This window comes from Malaclemys terrapin, chromosome 5, assembly GCF_027887155.1.
Source record: "Malaclemys terrapin pileata isolate rMalTer1 chromosome 5, rMalTer1.hap1, whole genome shotgun sequence".
NCBI lineage: Eukaryota > Metazoa > Chordata > Testudines > Emydidae > Malaclemys > Malaclemys terrapin.
The window spans coordinates 120,420,645-120,440,211 of record NC_071509.1 but is presented as its reverse complement, the minus strand read 5'-3'; the positions used below and the strand labels follow the sequence as shown (position 1 = coordinate 120,440,211).

At 44.3% G+C, this 19,567-nt stretch overlaps 1 protein-coding gene across 1 annotated transcript in view; it reads left to right on the top strand.

Moving 5' to 3' along the window:
- The first annotated feature begins 1,181 nt into the window (after positions 1-1,181).
- Positions 1,182-19,567, top strand: part of LOC128838270 (broad substrate specificity ATP-binding cassette transporter ABCG2-like) — a 35,207-nt gene continuing 16,821 nt past the window's right edge. The window contains exons 1-8 of the mRNA XM_054030323.1: positions 1,182-1,390; positions 2,323-2,382; positions 2,970-3,084; positions 6,419-6,571; positions 7,649-7,806; positions 9,839-9,990; positions 16,852-16,968; positions 18,380-18,624. Coding sequence (XP_053886298.1) covers positions 1,182-1,390; positions 2,323-2,382; positions 2,970-3,084; positions 6,419-6,571; positions 7,649-7,806; positions 9,839-9,990; positions 16,852-16,968; positions 18,380-18,624 — 1,209 coding nt within the window. The remainder of the gene's footprint in view (positions 1,391-2,322; positions 2,383-2,969; positions 3,085-6,418; positions 6,572-7,648; positions 7,807-9,838; positions 9,991-16,851; positions 16,969-18,379; positions 18,625-19,567) is intronic.

The following is a 19,567-nucleotide window of genomic DNA, read 5'->3' as shown; positions in this document are numbered from 1 at the left end:
CATGGGGGTCCCGACTCAAAAAGGCATGGGGGTGGGGGGGACGTTTGTAAATTTGTTGTAAGGGTGTCGCAGGATTGCCACCCTCACTTCCATGCTGCCTTCACAGTTGGGCTCTGAAGGCAGCAGCAGTGGAGCTTCCTGAAGAGGGAGGAGGTTCCTGGATGTGGAGAGGAGTCTGATCTCCCCATTCTGCTAGGAGTGCCCCAGCCAGGGGCTCCTATCTGCTAGCCTGCACGGGCTGGAGAGGGACAGGACTTGCTCTTCCCCTGCACAGCACCTCTTCGGGGGAGATCAGACCCACCTCTGGGTACTTCCCCGGGCTGCAGGAAGCTCCATGGCTGGGCAGCAGCCCCAGCGCTTCCTGCAGCTGGAGGAGGTTCCTGCAGGCATCTCCCCCATGCTGTTGGGAGCACCAAAACTGAGGGTTTATAGCTGTTAGTCCCTGTCAGTGGCAGATTAACACAGGGGCCCTGGCCCATTTGCGGGGCCCCTGGAAAAATGGGCACCCTGAGCCCTGGCAGAATCCAGGGGGGTGGACTTATTTCACAGTCCGTGACACATTTTTCACGGCCGTAAAATTGGTAGGGCCTGAGTTATTAAGTATAGTATAAAAGTGGACAAAATTAGCCATAATACAGATGTGGTACTTGTCTTGTCTCTTTGCAGGCTCTTGTTTGCATTATATTAGAGTTACAATATGAAAAAGTAAAATATTGTATCTTGTATAGTAAAGATTGAAAGTTTTGCTGTTGCCTTCTTTCCAGAGATGTAACTTTATGGAGATGTTTTAGCTGAATTTGTTCATTTGTGGGTTCAAAAACTGAGTAATGCTTTGAGGAAAAGCCTAACAAGTAAATAGTAGTTTGAAGGAATTGGGCTTTATTAAAAAATGAAACAATAGTGTCAGGAGGTATTTATACATCATTTCTCGAATAATGGCATTCAATTTTGGTATGCTATGATTGACTGAAACCTTGCTGTTATTGTATAGTTGATTTTTTTTTTAAGAGGAATTAGTAGGATATGAGAGTGTCATGAATGTTGCCATACATGTAGGTTTCTCCCACAACAAAACATTAAATTTATATTTTAACTACTTGTTTCTATTGATTGTTTTTATTGTGAATGGTAACTTTTACTATAATTATTTTTGTTATAAACAGCAGAAACATCCTTTCAGAATGACAGAGAACCAACCACACAGCAGTCTTCAGATAGCAGAACCAAGTACCAATGGCCTCCCCTGGAGAAAACTGTCCTCTATAGAAAAGAGAAAGTTTCCTGCAGAAGCCACTGTGACCTTTCACAACATCTGCTACAGAGTGAAAGTGAGGAGTGGCTTTTTATATTGTCAAAAAGCTGTTCCTAAACAAATTTTGAAAGATATCAAGTACGTATTTAAAAAATGTTTAGTGTATGTTAATGTTGTTTTCTTTTTCATACAACTTAGTCAACAACCTCATGTCAACATCCATCAGATGGATTCAGGAATGATTGATAAAATAACTGTAAAAAATAGTTTTTGAATTCACACTTTGTATGTTAACTTTTGTATTAGTTTATAAAACAGAATTAATGTGATATTGATACATTTAATACATGAGGTTTACAACATCAGTTGTGTGTTATTTAATTTAAACTTAATGCTGTACCGATATATTATTTCTTTTATAAATGTTGTATGATAATTTGAAAGAAAAAAAAAAGCGAAGAAATGAGTAGTTTAGAACCCTTATACAGATGTGTTGTTTGCAGCACTGCAAAGAAATACCTCAGTTCAGTTGGAATTTGTGATTCATATTGAAACTCTGATATATTTGAGAGTTTGAAAATCACTTTTCAGATGCTTAACTCAAGGCCCACCTTAGTTCTGATGGCAAAGATCACGTTAGTGTGCAAATCACCACCAGTTTGTAGGCATAAACTGTAAGTTCTCAGGAAAAATGTGTAAATGTCCATGCTAAAGTAGGTATGCAATTGGACCTGAACTTTGGGAGAAAAAGAGGAGCTAAATGTGTGGGGCTTTTTTTTTTTTTTTTTTTAAATTTGTTAGTCTCTAAGGTGCCACAAGAACTCCTTGTTGTTTTTGCTGATACAGACTAACACAGCTACCACTCTGAAATATAATTCAAAACTAAAAATTACTTACTAGAAGATCATTAATTTTTTTATAATTTTGTTATTTCACATAGCTGAGGAACATCACCAGTTCCCAAAGGATTTTGTTTTTACAATACCACACAAACAAAAAAGGCCTTCAAATTAAATGAATTAATCTACAAATAGAGCCATGAATTCAGGAAATGTTGCTTTTGTTTGCAGTGGGATTATGAGACCCGGTCTTAATGCAATTTTGGGACCCACTGGCAGTGGCAAATCTTCGTAAGTATTGAAGCAATGAAAAGACTTGTTTTATGTTATCCATATTCATCACATTGAGAAACCACACCAAACAGAAAATGTGCCTGCATACTTACAGTACGGATGATTAGGAACACAAGAGCCAAGTGTTCGAAGTGGCTTCAACCCAAACTCTTAATTAATATGTCCCAAACTGCAGCTCTATCACTCAAAGGACAACTCAGATTTCCATACTCAAAAATAAGGTATCTAGAGTTCAGCTATTTGATTTAGGTGTACAAACTAAGTTTGTGATGTAAATCTAAGTTTTGGAACCTTTTCCAGCTGGCATAAAATTGCAGCAGCTCATAGGCTGCTCAAACCTTTGCCAGGGCCAGCACAAAGGCTCCCTAAAAATCAGGGAGCCCTAACCCTGACTGTCCCACCTCTGCTTACTGTGAGCAGATCTTGTCACAGGAGAAATGCTGAGCTTGCATTCAGCATCAAAACTGTGTGCACATCACATTTTGTTAACTGGATTTGTATGCCAAATTTATCTTCTACCTACTCCACTGTTCAAAGATTTACTCTTCAGAACCCTTTTAGGAGCATGATTTTTCTTTTTCTAGGCTATTGGATATCTTAGCTGCAAGGAAAGATCCTCACGGGCTCTCTGGAGAGATTTTGATAAATGGAGCTCCTCGGCCTGCCAATTTTAAATGCATCTCTGGATATGTGGTACAGGTAAATGAGCCTGCAGTTACTATCTGCCTTTACTGTTTTAACCTCCCTCCAGAGAGAGACACACAATCTGGATTAAAATTAACCACTAATTGATTCATACAGACCCGTGATGAGAATTATGGTATAAAATTTATTGACAAAAGAACCTGATAAAAAATGTTGAAACCAGTGTAGTGTTTCTTACTCCTTTTCTAGTGTCCCAATTTTTGATAAATGTTTTTCTATTGTAAACAAACACCTCGTGACGTTTGGTAGTTTTTCCATTTTCTACTACACTTTGGTTATTATATTGGATCACCCTGACTGAATTTCACCTGAATTTGAACCTATTTTCATTGGCCTCAAAGACTACAAGAAGATGTTACGAGAAGATTTTCTTTGTTTTTATTTTCAACCCAACTGTTATGTTTTTAATCGTTGCTGAAAATTTGCAGGAAAATGACCTGCAGTTAGAATCATAGAATATCAGGGTTGGAAAAGACCTCAGAAGGTCATCTAGTCCAATCCCCTGCTCAAAGCAGAACCAACACCAACTAAATCATCCCATCCAGGGCTTTGTCATGCCGGGCCTTAAAAACCTCTAAGAATGGAGATTCCACCACTTCCCTAGTTAACTCATTCCAATGCTTCACCACCCTCCTAGTGAAATAGTGTTTCCTTATATCCAACATAGACCTCCCCCTCTGCAACTTGAGACCATTGCTTCTTATTCTGTCATCTGCCACCACTGAGAACAGCCTAGCTCCATCTTCTTTGGAAGCCCCCTTTGGGTAGTTGAAGGCTGCTATCAAATCCCCCCTCACTCTTCTCTTCTGCAGACTAAATAACCCCAGTTCCCTCAGCTTCTCCTTGTAAGTCATGTGCCCCATTGTTGATTGTTTCAGATGTGCCTCCTTTACATTTATTTCAATATTATTTTTATTACAGTATTGTCTTGAGATGTCAGTCAGGGTAAGGGCCCAATTGTATTAGCTTTGTACAAAGTTATCTACATTATACAGTTTTTTCATTTGTCCTGTTACTACTTTTATATTCAGATTTCTGCTTTGCTCTTTGTGCCTCCAACTGCGATATCCTAGAGAGAGCTTAGGGTATGTCCACACTGCTACTGGATGCAAGCCTCCTAGCTAGTGTGGCAGACTCATGCTAGCTTCACTCAAACTAGTTAGTGCGTTAAAATAGCAGTGTGGATGTTGTAGCTCTGGAAGAGATTCAGACTAGCTACTTGAGTTCAGACTGAGGGGGTCAGGTAATCTTGAAAGCCTGAGCTGCAAAGTCCACACTACTATTTTTAGCACAGGAGCTTGAGCAGAGCTGGCGTGAGTCTGTCTATCCTGGCTGGGAAGCTCACTTCCAGCTGCAGTGTAGACATAGCCTTTCAGGTCTAGTTATGGGGAGAGGGAGTGTGACTTGTTATAGGGACTGTCCAGAGTAGGGACCATATCAGAGTTATAGTTGACTAATTATTCCCAATAAATTTGGGGTGTGTGTGGAGGGCTGAAGGGCTGGCTTGTGGAAGACTAGCAGCAGATTATGGATCAGCCATGTATGACCAAAAACTAGCTTTGGAAGCTTGTAAGTTATCTGAAATTTGTTATTTAAAAAAAAATATTGAGTTTAAAGATACTTAAAATTCAGCAAACTCCTGGAATCTTATTTGAGAGACCACCATTTAAAAAGACATTGTCATATAGTTCAGGCTCCAACTGTTCGCTATCTTAAATCTGAATATTATCCTATCTAGTTGAAATATCGTCTGGATACTTCGGGCCAGATTGTGAGCCCAGATATAAAGGTGTAAACCAGAGTAACTCCATTAAAGTCCATGAAGTTATTCTGACCAGTGCTACTGAGATCAGAAAATGGTCTTATATACTTTTTTATCTTTTCTGAGAAATTACTCCTCCCAGAGTCAACATTGGGAGGATCAGCACAACATGTGGGATCAGCACAAAAACAATGTTTCGTACCCCATCTTTTCCATGCTTCTCCACCTGGGGCTTGTTCCATGAACATTCCTCCATCTTTTCAGTTGATATCAGCTGGTGGTAGCCAGCTGGCCTTTTCCATCTTTGGGGAGCTGGCACAGAGGACAACTCTCTCCCTCAATCCCAAAGAAGGTACTATAATCTTTTCGGGAAAGACTACTGCCCTTCCCTCACTTCGCAGAGATTAGGTCTAGCTAGCAAACTGAGTCAACTGGGCTCTGGCTTTATAGGCAGAACACAGGAAAACTCCGTATCCAGTGGACACCATTTCCCTTCCCTGGTGAATCCATACCATATATAACCTTTGATTCATCAGCACAATGCATTCCCACTCATGAGGGTGTGGGGGACAACTTCCTATCCTGGGGAATACCTGCCAAACATGGTCTTGGATTCTTTTGGATTCAGAGGATGGGCTTTCCCTGTCCTGGGGTTTCCCACATAAGAACGGCCATACTGGATCAGACCAAAGGTCCGTCTGGCCCAGTATCCGATCTTCCAACAGTGGCCAATGCTAGATGCTTCAAAGGGAATGACCGTAACAGGTAATCATCAAGTGATCTATCGCCCATTCCCAGCTTCTGGGAAAACAGGCGAGGAACATCATCCCTGCCTATCTTGGTTAATAGCCATTGATAGACCTATTCTCCATGAATTTATCTAGTTCTTTTTTGAACCGTTGGTCTTGGCCTTCACAACATCCTCTGGCAAGGAGTTCCACAGGTTGACTGTGCATTGTGTGAAAAAATACTTCCTTTTGTTTGTTTTAAACCTGCACGCCTATTAATTTCATTTGGTGACCCTAGTTCTTGTGTAGTGAGAAGGAGTAAATAACACTTCCTTATTTACATTCTCCACACCAGTCATGATTTTCCAGACCTCTGTCATATCCAGGTTTTAGATTATCTAGCAGTGGGAATCCAGTACAGTAAGGGTTTGGGCTTCTATTTCCACAGACCACAGCCAGGCATCTTCCAGCACAAGTAAACAGACCACTAGAGGTTGGGACTTCTCTGGGCTGGGGAATCTCCCTAGTTCATGGGCATGAAATCCCTTAGTACAGATTCCACTGTGAGAAGTTAAACAATGTTAATATGATTTCAAAAGTAAAGAGAGCATTTAATTGTAAAGGATGAGGCATATATCTGAAAAGCGTTTGCTTGTTGATGGAAAAAGCTCTGTTGGACTCTTGTATCAAAAGTATCATATTTGTGAACTTTGGTCTTGTTCAGTTTTCCCTTCCTGCAGATGTTAATGCTTATTCGTTACAATACTGTAGCATGGTATAAATAAAGGAAAAATTAAGCTTGAGACTAAAACTTGCTAATATTTTTGTGTCTTGTAAGAATGATGTGGTTATGGGGACCCTGACAGTGAGAGAAAATTTTGAGTTCTCAGCTGCACTCCGATTGCCGAGTACCGTGTCTGAACAGGAAAAGAAGGAAAGAGTGAACCAAATCATCAGGGAACTGGGTTTGGCCAAAGTGGCAGATTCCAAGGTAACTACACATGGCATAGCATGACATGGTATTTAATATTACCAAACAAAAAGCTGAGGTATGAGACAGTTGGTGTTGTAATTACATAGCATTTAACAAACCAACCAACCCCATTAGACTGTTGTAGTTACAATCAACAAACATTTGAAAAGCAGGAAATTCAGAGTTAAGACTACCTTAAAGTATACTTCTACCCTGAAGAGAGTCTTGAAAATGGCATTGTGGTGTTCTATACATAGTAGCTCAGTGATTTCTATATCAAATGTGTTCAATTTACAATTCAAAAAGTGTTTTTTCTAACTTCCATCTCTGTAGTTAAATCCTGGGTTCTGTAAATGAAGCTGAGTTCTTTCTTTCTAGCACTTTATCATCAGTAATAAAGATTCTGCATATCAAATGATGCCTTGTGATACTTCTGTAACCCCATTCAGTGAATGGGGGATGTACAGATGTCACTGATTGGTTGAGCAAATGAAAGTTAGTTAATTAATTCTGTTAAAAGAACAGATGACATCTCAGGCTCTCTCATTGGACTAAAATGCAGTACAAATTATTTTTGTCCTGAAAGTAACCAGATATGACTTTGCATACATGCAGGGAGCAGATCTGTTGATTTAGAAGGTGCATTTTTACACACTCGCTTTTCAGAATAGAATTGCACTTTGCTCCCCGACATTCCACCATTTGTGGCACCATTCACACACAGTAAATACGGGTCTATATGTATTTTTTAATCCTGAGGTGCTGAGAACTCCTGGGGATTAGCAGCATAGCTACTTATTTTAAATTTACAGCATTCTAATAAGGCACTTTTTAAAAAGCTACCTACATTTACCATCTTAACTTTATCTTAATTTTTTTTTGTTAGAAAACTGGTTCATTTTTTCATTTTTGATGCATTGCTATCATTTCATCACTAAATCATGTGAATGTTTGTTTCATATAAATATTGATTTCTGATCTAACATCTGAAGTTGGCGCTAATATTTTCCTAGATTTTGAGAAAGTTAATAAAAATTAATTAATTAATTAATAAAGAAATCTCCTTTTAAAGGTGTGATGCTTCTTTTGCACTAGGTTGGCACCCAGTTTATTCGTGGTGTATCTGGGGGAGAGAGAAAACGGACCAATATTGGAATGGAACTCATTACTGACCCTGCAGTCTTGTTCTTAGATGAACCAACTACTGGATTAGATGCCAGCACTGCCAATGCTGTCTTGCTGCTCCTGAAAAGGTGACTGCAATGGAATCACTGGGAAAGAACTATCTTGTCTTTGATAGAAGTGTACTCTATATACTGTATCTGGAATTAAGATATATTTAGAAATAGTCACAGCCTGATGTATTGGTTTATGATTGGGTTATTCCCATGTAAGGGAATGGAAACTGCAGGCTTCCACAAATGGAATTTCCTTCTAATTCTATCAGCTAGTGTAGTGTTTTAGCAATCATCCCTCTCTCTCTCTGGCTCAGTGGGAGGCCACTCCACCTCACCACATCACTGGGGCACTGCTCTGTTTCAGGGGAGTTGTGATGCAAGTGGTGAGGTCAGGGCCCCTCTGGCAGGATAGAGTAGGGCAAACAAACAGTCTCAAGGCTCCAGCCCTCAGCCAGGGCAGAGGAATCAAATAGTCTTAGGGAGTTCAGGCCTTCAGGCAGGGTGGAATACCAGACAGTCTGTCATCCTCACGCAGGCAGATGGCAGACAAATGTAGGCCCCTTGGCCTAAGGTGGAGAAGCTGCCACCCCACGGATCCCAGGCCCTAGCCCAGGGCCCTAACAGTGGCAGATGGTTCCACCACTGGGTCAGGGGGGATCCAGCCACAACACACTGACCTGGATTCAGGCAGCAATACAACTGGACCATAGCTAGGGTGACCAGACAGCAAATGTGAAAAATCAGGACAGGGGGCAGGGGGTAATAGGAGCCTATATAAGAAAAAGACCCAAAATTGGGACTGTCCCTGTAAAATCAGGACATCTGGTCACCCTAACCATAGCTAGCTGACCCTGAGCTACTTTCTGCTTGCCCACCATCATGTACCTGCAGCTCAGGGCTGTCCCTGGTCTCTTTGGGGTATGTGGTGAATGGCAGTCCTGGCACCTCTTTGCCTGGGTCAGTCTTCTTCAGCGGCAGGGCGTGGCAAGGCGCAGCACAGGTTTCGCTCCAGAGAGCTGCAGCAGCCAGGAGACATTTGCTTCCTTCCCTGGCTCAGACTCAACTGGGTTATAGGCTCTCCCTTTTATACTTCCTGCCCCACCCCTTAGCTTTCAGCAGGAGTGGCAAGCCTAGCCTGGCTCCGCCCACTAGGAATCACAGAATGGTTCCTCCCTCTCTGACTCAGTGGGAGGCCCGCCCACCTCCCAGTTGTTTCTGATAAGGCCTCACTACAATGGGTCAGACTCTGTCTCCTGTTCCACAACCCACACTGTGCCAAAAGGGGCAGGGAATTTGGACCAACAAACAAATCCTTTTGGAGGATCTGCCCAGGGAAAGGAACTTTGATATAGAAATCTCATGCATTCACAGTTACCTACCCTACCATTTCTCAATATCCCTAGGACAGCTCTCTGAATAATGTGTCATGTGTTTGGAGTGGGTGAGGGAATGCCACATCTCATGGAAGGAAGAGCATTGCTAGTTACTTTACGCTTAAACGCTTCTGCAGTAATTTACATTACTTGGTTTTGTAGGTATGGGAGGTTAGAATCTGGCTAAGACTTGATGCGCCCCACTTTCTCTTTGTCCCGCCTAGTAAGGGCTTTAGGATTTGGCCCTTTTAAACTTTCTTCTGCTTTGTTTGCTCCATTATATCTTATAAAACAGTATGCAACTTATCCTAAGATGTTACAAATATTTGCACAAGAATTTATTTTCTATAAACCGTTATTTGGAAAATATGTGGCCTTTCATCTCATTTCAGCTATCAAATCATCAAGAGAATAATGAATGCTTAGGTACACATTGTGAAAATAATTCGTTATAAGGGAGTAATTTATGGATAGTGGGCCAAATTCTGAGGTCCATGTTCTTCTTTTACTCAGTTTTTACTTAAACAAGCTACTATTGAAGTTAATGGGCACTTGCTTAAGTAAGGATTGAGTACAAATTGAGAGAGGACTCCAGGATTTGATCTGATATGTTTGTCATTACTTCAGATTATGAGTCGTATTAGCCATTCATAGCAGAAAGAAAATATAAGAGAAAAGGAATACTGTAGTTGCAGATGTTTAATGCCTCTCCTATTTTGTTTTTTTGCATTCAGGATGTCAAGTCAGGGGAAAACAATAATCTTTTCACTCCATCAGCCCCGGTACTCCATATTCAGATTGTTTGATAGCCTGACGTTACTGGCTGCAGGAAGCCTGTTGTACCATGGCCCTGCTCGGAATGCTCTGCAGTACTTCAAATCTATTGGTGAGTTTTCAAAGGGAGCTCAAGTCATAATGGTGGTCTTCCAGCACATTGTATTGATGTTGGCCTCTAGCCTTCCAGCACATTATATTGATTTTGACCCAGATTCGCAAAGGTAATTAGGCACCGAACTCCCATTGATCTCAATGGAAGTTAGGCACCTAAATACTTTTGAGGATCTGGGCCCTACTGTATAAGTAAGGAATGAATGACATCTTGTTTAACAATGCATTCAGTATTAAAAAAAAAAGTGGTAAATATCATTTATTTAAGCCATGAATCCCTGTCACTGTGGCCTCTGAGATGATGGACTATGATAAAAGCTTTATATCCCAAGACCAAAGTTGGCATATGCAATCATCAAGGGTATGTCTACACTACGGGATTAATCCGAATTTACAGAATTGGAATTTTGGAAACAGATTGTATAAAGTCGAATGTATGCGGCCACACTAAGCACATTAATTCGGCGGTGTGCGTCCATGTAGCGGGGCTAGCGTCGATTTCCGGAGCGTTGCACTGTGGGTAGTTATCCCATAGCTATCCCATAGTTCCCGCAGTCTCCTCCGCCCATTGGAATTCTGGGTTGAGATCCCAGGCCTGATGGGGCAAAAACATTGTCGCAGGTGGTTCTGGGTACAGCCTCACCCCTCCCTCCATGAAAGCAACGGCAGACAACCATTTCACGCCTTTTTTCCTGGGTGAACACTGCAGACGCCATACCACAGCAAGCATGGAGCCTGCTCAGCTCAAGACAGCAGTCATGAACATTGTAAACACCTCGCGCATTCTTGTGCAGTTTATGCTGAACCAGGACCAGAAAAACAAGGTGAGGAGGAGGCGGCGACAGCAGCGCAGCGACAAGAGTGATGAGAATATGGACATGGACACAGAATTCTCTCAAACCGCGGGCCCCGGTGCTTTGGAGATCATGTTGTTAATGGGACAGGTTCTATCCGTGGAACACCGATTCTGGGCCCGGGAAACAAGCACAGACTGGTGGGACCGCATAGTGTTGCAGGTGTGGGACGATTCCCAGTGGCTGCGAAACTTTCGCATGCGTAAGGGCACTTTCATGGAACTTTGTAACTTGCTGTCCCCTGCCTTGAAGCGCCAGAATACCAAGATGAGAGCAGCCCCCAGCGAGTGGCGATAGCCCTGTGGAAGCTTGCAACGCCAGACAGCTACCAGTCAGTCGGGAATCAATTTGGAGTGGGCAAATCTACTGTGGGGGCTGCTGTGATGGAAGTAGCCAAAGCAATCACTGAGCTGCTGCTACGAAAGGTAGTGACTCTGGGAAATGTGCAGGTCATAGTGGATGGCTTTGCTGCAATGGGATTCCCTAACTGTGGTGGGGCGATAGATGGAACCCATATCCCTATCTTGGCACCGGAGCACCAGGGTACCCAGTACATAAACCGCAAGGGGTACTTTTCAATGGTGCTGCAAGCACTGGTGGATCACAAGGGACGTTTCACCAACATCAACGTGGGCTGGCCGGGAAAGGTTCATGATGATCGCGTCTTCAGGAACACTACTCTGTTTAAACGGCTGCAGCAAGGGACTTACTTCCCGGACCTGAAAATAACCGTTGGGGATGTTGAAATGCCAATAGTTATCCTTGGGGACCCAGCCTACCCCTTAATGCCATGGCTCATGAAGCCATACACAGGCAGCCTGGACAGGAGTCAGGAGCTGTTCAACTACAGGCTGAGCAAGTGCAGAATGGTGGTAGAATGTGCATTTGGACGTTTAAAATGTTGCTGGCGATCGTTACTGACTCGGTCAGACCTCAGCCAAACTAATATCCCCATTGTTATTGCTGCTTGCTGTGTGCTCCACAATCTCTGTGGAAGTAAGGGGGAGACCTTTATGGCGGGGTGGGAGGCTGAGGCAAATCGCCTGGCTGCTGATTACGTGCAGCCAGACACCAGGGCGATTAGAAGAGCACACCAGGAAGCGCGGCACATCAGAGAAGCTTTGAAAACCAGTTTCATGACTGGCCAGGCTACAGTGTGAAATTTCTGTTTGTTTCTCCTTGAGGAAAACCCGCCCCCTTTATTGATTCATTCTCTGTAAGGAACTCACCCTCCCCCTTCGATCACAGCTTGCTTTCAAAGGAAATAAAGTCACTATAGTTTAAAAATCATTTATTCTTTATTAATTGATTCTAAAAAGAGGGAGAGAACCCGGGTGGGGTTTGGGAGGAGGATCGGCGGGAAGGAAAAGGCCACTAAAAAAAGATTTAAAAAAAAATAGCCTTTTGCTTGGGCTGTCCACTGGTGTGGAATGGGAGGGTGCACGGAGCCTCCCCCCCCCCGGCGTTCTTACATGTCTGGGTGAGGAGGCTATGGAACATGGTGAGGGGGGAGGGAGGTTATACAGGGGCTGTAGCGCCAGTCTGTGATCCTGCTGCCGTTCCTGAAGCTCCACCAGACGCCGGAGCATGTCTGTTTGCTCACGCAGCAGCCCCAGCGTTGCATCCTGCCTCCTCTGATCTTCCTGCTACCACCTCTCATCTCAAGCGTCTCTCCTCTCCTCACGTTGGTCCCTCCTGTCCTCACGTTCACTGGCATCTTTCCTATACTTTGAAACCGTGTCCTTCCACTCATTCAGATGAGCTCTTTCACTGCGGGTGGATTCCATGATTTCCACGAACATCTCGTCTCGCGTCCTCTTTTTCCGATGCCTTATCTGAGATAGCCTTCGGGATGGAGGAGGGAGGTTTGAAAAATTTGCAGCTGCTGGAGGGAGGGGGAAAAAGGAGAGAATTTTTTAAAAAGATACATTTTACAGAACAATGCTTATACTCCTTCACGGTGAACAACACTGTTCACATTACATATCATATGTGATTTCTGTGCAAGGTCGCATTTTGCCTCTTAATATTGAGTGCCTGTGGCTTTGCTGCTAGAGATCACAGACGCAGGTCCGGGCAACAGAATTCGGCTTGCATGCGGCCATGGTAAGCCATTGTCTTTCGGCTTCTGCGCCCTCCTTTCCCACATACCAAGCAAAGCCTGTTGAGTGTTGCGGTTTTCCTGTTAACCTTCAGCAGCAGAAAACAAACTAACCCCCCTCCCATCCAATTCTCTGGATGATCGCTTTATCCCTCCCCCCACCGCATGGCTGGTATCAGGGAAGATCCCTGCTAGCCAAACACGAAAAGCTCAGGGCCAATTCCCCCCGTCCCCCTGCACTTGGCTAACTGCAGGGGAGGATTTCTTTTCAGCTACAGGCAAACAGCCCAGTAGGAACAGCCACCTCTGTCCCCTTAATTAAATTCCCGTATTTCACAGGTTACCATGAACGATATCACTCTCCTGAAGATTACACAGCGAGATAAAGAACAGATGTTGCTTGAATGCCAGCAAACACCGGGACCATACGCTGCCAGGCTTTGTCATGCAATGATACCAGATTACTTGCTACTAGTATGGCATGGTCAAGTGTCCTACCATGGAGGACGGAATAAGGCTGCACTGCCCAGAAACCTTGTGGAAAGGCTTTTGGAGTACCTCCAGGAGAGCTTCATGGAGATGTCCCTGGAGGATTTCCGCTCCATCCCCAGACACATTAACAGACTTTTCCAGTAGCTGTACTGGCCGCGAATGCATCCCAAGTCCTCAGGGCAAAGTAATCATTAAAAAACGCTTGCTTTTTAAAACAAATTTTATATTTTAAAAGGTAAACTCACCTGAGGTCCCTTCCATGGGGTCATGGTCTTGGATACTGACTTGGGAGTAGGGTGACCAGATCACCCAAGTCAAATATCGGGAGGCGTGGCGGGGGGGCGTGGCCAAAAAAAAAACAAAAAAAACCCACCTTCCTCCTCAAGCGCTGGAGGGAGGCCCGGGAGACTCAGGGGAAGCGCGGGGTCGGGGTGAGTAAGAGTCCGGCCTGGTCCCGAGCAGGCAGGACTCAGTTGGGCGGTAGGGAGAGGAGGGGGGCGGCCCGCGGGGCCAGGCGGTGGGGCTGTTCTCCCCCCTGGGCAGCGGGACTCGGGAGCAGCCGCTGCTGCAGCTCCCACTGCCGCGGGGGGAGGAAGCGGCCATGGCGCTTGGCAGCTGCGGCTCTGGCGCCCCTGAATCCCCCGAGCCGGGGCCTGCTGCGGGGACCCAGTAGCGCGCACGCTGCGCCCAGCCCAGCCCCTGGCCAGTCGCGTCTGGGCTGCTGCCCAGCTGGTGCTATCGTGCGGCGGCTCCGGAGTGGGGGCAGCAGGCCCCAGCCCCCCCGTCCCGCAGGGGAACGAACGGGGCTGGGCGGCCGCTGCCTCCACCCCGGGGCCGCCGCACGATAGCACCAGCTGGGCAGCAGCCCAGATGCTGGCCAGGGGCTGGGCGCAGCGTGCGCGCTGCTGGGTCCCTGCAGCAGGCCCGGGGGGTTCGGGGGCGCCAGAGCCGCAGCCGCCAAGCGCCATGGCCGCTTCCTCCCCCCGCGGCAGTGGGAGCTGCAGCAGCGGCTGCTCCCGAGTCCCACTGCCCGGGGGGGAGAACAGCCGCCGCCTGGCCCCACGGGCCGCCCCCCTCCTCTCCCTACCGCCCAACTGAGTCCTGCCTGCTCGGGGCCAGGCCGGACTCTCACTCACGCCAGCCCTGCGCTTCCCCTGAGTCTCCCGGGCCTCCCTCCAGCGCTTGCGGAGGGGGGAGGAATGGTGAGCCCGGGGAAGAGGCGGGGATTCGGGGAGGGAGACAATGGGGGGAGGAGGAGGCGGGGTTGGGGCGGGGGGGGGAGCGAGCACTTCCGGGCTCCAGGCTCCAGAGCATTTCCTTGTTTGTCCAGTGTCCGGGACAAACAAGGAAATATTGGGACAGTCCCGATAAAATCGGGACGTCTGGTCACCCTACTTGGGAGGGTACTTCAGTCAGGCTGAGAAAAAGATCCTGGCTGTTGGGGAGAATGGAGTGCTTTGTGCTCTCCGCAAGCTTGTTCTCCTCCTCCTCCTCCTCTTCCCAGTCCGCAGAATCCTCAGGTGTGGCTGATGAGATTACCCCCGCCTCGGAATCCACAGTCAGAGGTGGGGTAGTGGTGGCGCCCCCGCCAGAATTGCATGCAGCTCGGCGTAGAAGCGGCATGTCCGCGGCTCTGACCCGGAGCGACCGTTTGCCTCCTTCGTTTTTTGATAGGCTTGTCTGAGCTCCTTGACTTTCACGCGGCACTGATCTGAGTCCCTATTGTGGCCTCTCTCCATCATGCCCTTGGAGATTTTTTCAAAAGTTTTGGCATTTCGTCTTTTCGAACAAAGTTCTGCTAGCACTGAATCCTCTCCCCATATAGCGATCAGATCCAGTACCTCCCGTACGGTCCATGCTGGTGCTCTTTTTCGATTATTGGCCTGCATGGTTAACTGTGCTGATGAGCTCTCTGTGGTCACCTGTGCTCTCCACGCTGGGCAAAGGAAATAAAATTCAAATGTTCGCGGGGCTTTTCCTGTCTACCTGGCCAGTGCATCCGAGTTCAGATTGCTGTCCAGAGCGGTCACAATGGTGCACTGTGGGATAGCTCCCGGAGGTCAATACCATCGAATTGCGGCCACACTAACCCTAATTCGAAATGGCAATATCGATTTCGGCGCTACTCCGCTCGTCGGGGAGGAGTACAGAAATCGATTTTAAGAGCCCTTTATTTCGAAATAAATGGCTTTGTTGTGTGGACGGGTGCAGGGTTAATTCAATTTAATGCTGCTAAATTCGAATTAAACTCATAGTGTAGAGCAGGCCCAAGGCTCATTATCTTCCTGTAGAGCTTGCATCAAAAGTGAAATGTAAGATATGAACACTATTAAGATATAGCAATTTTTAATATTTTAAACTAAATGTTTTCTAACCACATATCCTAATTCAAAAGTCTTAGCTGTGTTGTGAAATAATGTGCTTAAAACGTTTATCTGAATATTCCAATAGACTCTGTCAGAGCAATGGGGCAAGCATGTTCCAGAGTCAATGGCACTCCACTAATAACATCCTGCCTGCAAATCCTGGATGTTTGTATATAAGGACTTTTGAGCAAGAGCATCTCAGCTGATTGCAGCTGTTAAGAATGCACATAGAGAGAGAAATTGTTCATTAGGTAGTCAAGTCCCAAATCTTGCAGAATTTGATACATTACTATCAATACCTTAATTGCATCCAGAAATGAACAGGAGGAAGCCTATTCAGACCTTGGAGAACTGATCTAATGTTCTCTGTACATCCTGCCCTGCTAAATAAGTGAGCAGCTGCATTCTGAACCAAGTATAATTTCTAAATGGTCTTTATGGATAGCCCCATATGAAGCATATTTTAATAATTCCATAAGGAAATCACAAAGGCATGAATAATTGTTATGAGATTCATGAAAGAGAGAAATGTTCACAACCAAATGGAAAAAGACACTTGGCTACTAATGTTTCCTGGGAATTCAGAAGGCGTCAGGGATCCAGCAGTACACCGATGTTGTGAAAATAGGGACCAATATCATCCCCACCAAATCCTTTAGATGCTTATGCCACCCTAAATTTATCACTGTTTTGTCTGGATAGACTTCAGACAGCTCAGTGTCTCATTCAAGCCCCTATTTGGTCAGGCATTTGAAAGCGTGGTGATCATCCAAATCCAAATCTGAACTGTGCCATTGATCCAACTTCCATAACGGAATGAACCAAAATTCTGGAACCAAACACACATGAACTTTGTAGTTTTGGCCCATTCTATTTTTATCTTTGGTGAAGCTGACTTGTTGTATTAGATGGTACCTTTTGATGGTGGGATGTCTAATTGCTTTCCCGTTAAGACAGTTTTTAATAATATTACCCTTAATATTGCAACATATTTTTCCCATCTATTGAATGACTTATTTTAGAGATCTGGTATTATTTCTTTGCAGGTTATGAATGCGAGCCATACAACAATCCTGCTGATTTTTTTCTGGATATCATTAATGGAGACTCAACTGCTGTGAGACTCAGCAAATCAGAATTTGTCAGTCAATACAATTTATCAGGTATGGGAGCTGGAGGTCAAGTGATTGTCCACACTGATCCCATTCATGATGCACATGCACCCCAGGTGTGCGAGATCGGATTCTTTTTGAATAGCAATATCGGTTATGGCCACACCTGAACCCCTAATGACCTCTTGGCTATCATAGGTGAAGGATAAGAGGTGGAGTGGCTGCAGTCATTACTCTGTTCCTTCTTACTAACTGTGGTGCATGCCAGAACACCTGCAGCACGTGTCTTCATGCAACATAGCTTCTTCTAACTCACTTTGTGAGCTCGGTTAGCTTTTTAAGATTTAATTTATTAATTTTTAACTTTACTTTCTTTGTTTTGCCTGTTGGGAGGGGGACTTAACTAAGAGCTTTCCAACCGCCCTCCTGTACACAAGGGTATTCCCACATCATACCAGATTCCAAGTCTCTGGGCTTCAAGACCTGCCAGTTGTGCAACTGTATCATGCCTATTAACAACAGGCACTCCAGATGTCTCACTTGCCAAGGAAAGGAGTACATACTGGAGCATTGCTCCCAGGGCTGCCCAGAGAATTCAGGGGGCATGGGGCAAAGCAATTTTGGGGGCCCCTTCCATAAAAAAAAAGTTGCAATACTATAGAATACTATATTCTTGTGGGGGCCCCTGTGGGACCTAGGGCAAATTGCCCCACTTGCCCCCCTGCCCCTTCCCCCCCGGGCGGCCCTAATTGCTTCATATGCCGCTTCTTGTGTAAAAGCAGAAAACTCTTTTGTTTCTAATTTTGTGCCCACAGTTACTTGTGGGTAAGATTACAGATAGATTGTGTGATTCAGCCTCCAAGATTTTAACGTAGTTTTCAGCTTTACATTCTCAGGGAACTTCTTGGGGAGTTGCATTCAGAAAATATAAGCTCCCTGAGAACATGAAGAGAAAATTGTGTTATGGTCTTGGCATCTGAACCACACAGTTTATTCTGGGACATGTTTGGTTTGCCATTAGATATTCTGGCCACCCTGGAAAAAAGGCAGGAGGCAATAGATGTGGTTTAACTAGGCCACAACTTCATTCACTTAAAATACCTGGGAGTATACCCAGCAATAAACTGTACAGTGCATGTCATCATCATTTCCACATGGTCCCCAACCTGGTCCTAGGTATCCCATTGCTGGGATTCTTCTTTGTGCCCGATACGGAAATAAACTTGAGCTTTGAAGCTTGAATCCTGATCTGAATTGCTGTAACATTCTGTAGGTTTGGATGTTGGATTCTGGTTTAGCCTCATCTCTATTTATTTATGGTAAGAGATTTTTGAGGATAAAATGTAGCCCTTTCGGGGGGAAAAGAAAACTTCAGCATACCTAAACTGCCATGAACTAATTTGTGTCGTTAGCTTTCTACTGCTGTTGCTCCTACAACAATATTTTTCTTTTTAATCTGAAGAAATCATTGAAGAGGACAGAGGTGATAAGACTATTGCTGAGAAATTAGCGGAGTTGTTTTCCAGTTCCCCTTACTACAAAGAAACAAAAGCAGAATTAGAGAAGCTGTCTTTGAAAAATAAAAGGAAGATGAGTGCAGATTTCCAGAAAATCACATATAGCACTTCCTTCTTTCACCAGCTCAAGTGGGTGTCCAGACGCACATTTAAAAACTTGATATATAACCCACAAAGCTCCATGGCCCAGGTAATTGTAGTGAATCTTTAAAACATGAACAGTTATAAATAGTCTGTTTCTTTCTGAAGATGAGTTGGGTTGAAATATACAATGTTGGCTTCTAATAATTAAGAAATGAAGAAAAAAACTTCCAATTGGTTAGCCAACAGTATGACTTTAAATAGTCTTTCACATTGTGGAAATCTTTACATAGTCATAGATCATATTAACAGAGAAATCCATAGACCTTCATTCTTTTCAGTGCTGCCCTTCACACTTTTGCTAATTATCAAATACAGTAGAACCTCAAAGTTACGAACATCAGAGTTACGAACTGACCAGTCAGCCACACACCTCATTTGGAACCGGAAGTACACAAATCATGCAGCAGCAGAGACCAAAAAGAAAAAAAAAAAAGCAAGTACAGTACAGTACTGTGTTAAACGTAAATTACTAAAAATAAAGGGAAAGCAGCATTTTACTTTTCATAGTAAAGTTTCAAAGCAGTATTAAGTCAATGTTCTGTTGTAAACTTTTAAAAGAACAACCGTAATATTTTGTTCAGAGTTATGAACATTTCAGAGTTATGAACAACCTCCATTCCTAAGGTGTTCGTAACTATGAGGGTCTAATGTATGTGTTAAACAAAGGTTTTCTGCTACACAGTCCAACATCTCTTTATATTTCGTCGTGCAATAAAGTCAGAATGCTGTCTGTTTGATAACATTCATTTCCAAAGCGGAGGATTGTTTTTTCAGAAATAAATGAGATCTTGTAATCCTAACACAGACAAAATTCCTTTTGACTTTAGTGAAAATAGGATCAGACCCTTTGGGCCAGATCATGTCACAATTACTTATGCGGAATATCTTGTATTCTGCATTTGGTCTCATTGATTCAAATGGGACAACTCAAGGAACAATCTACTACTTTAGTGGCACAGTCTGGCCACTAAATTGTCATTCTTTGTAGA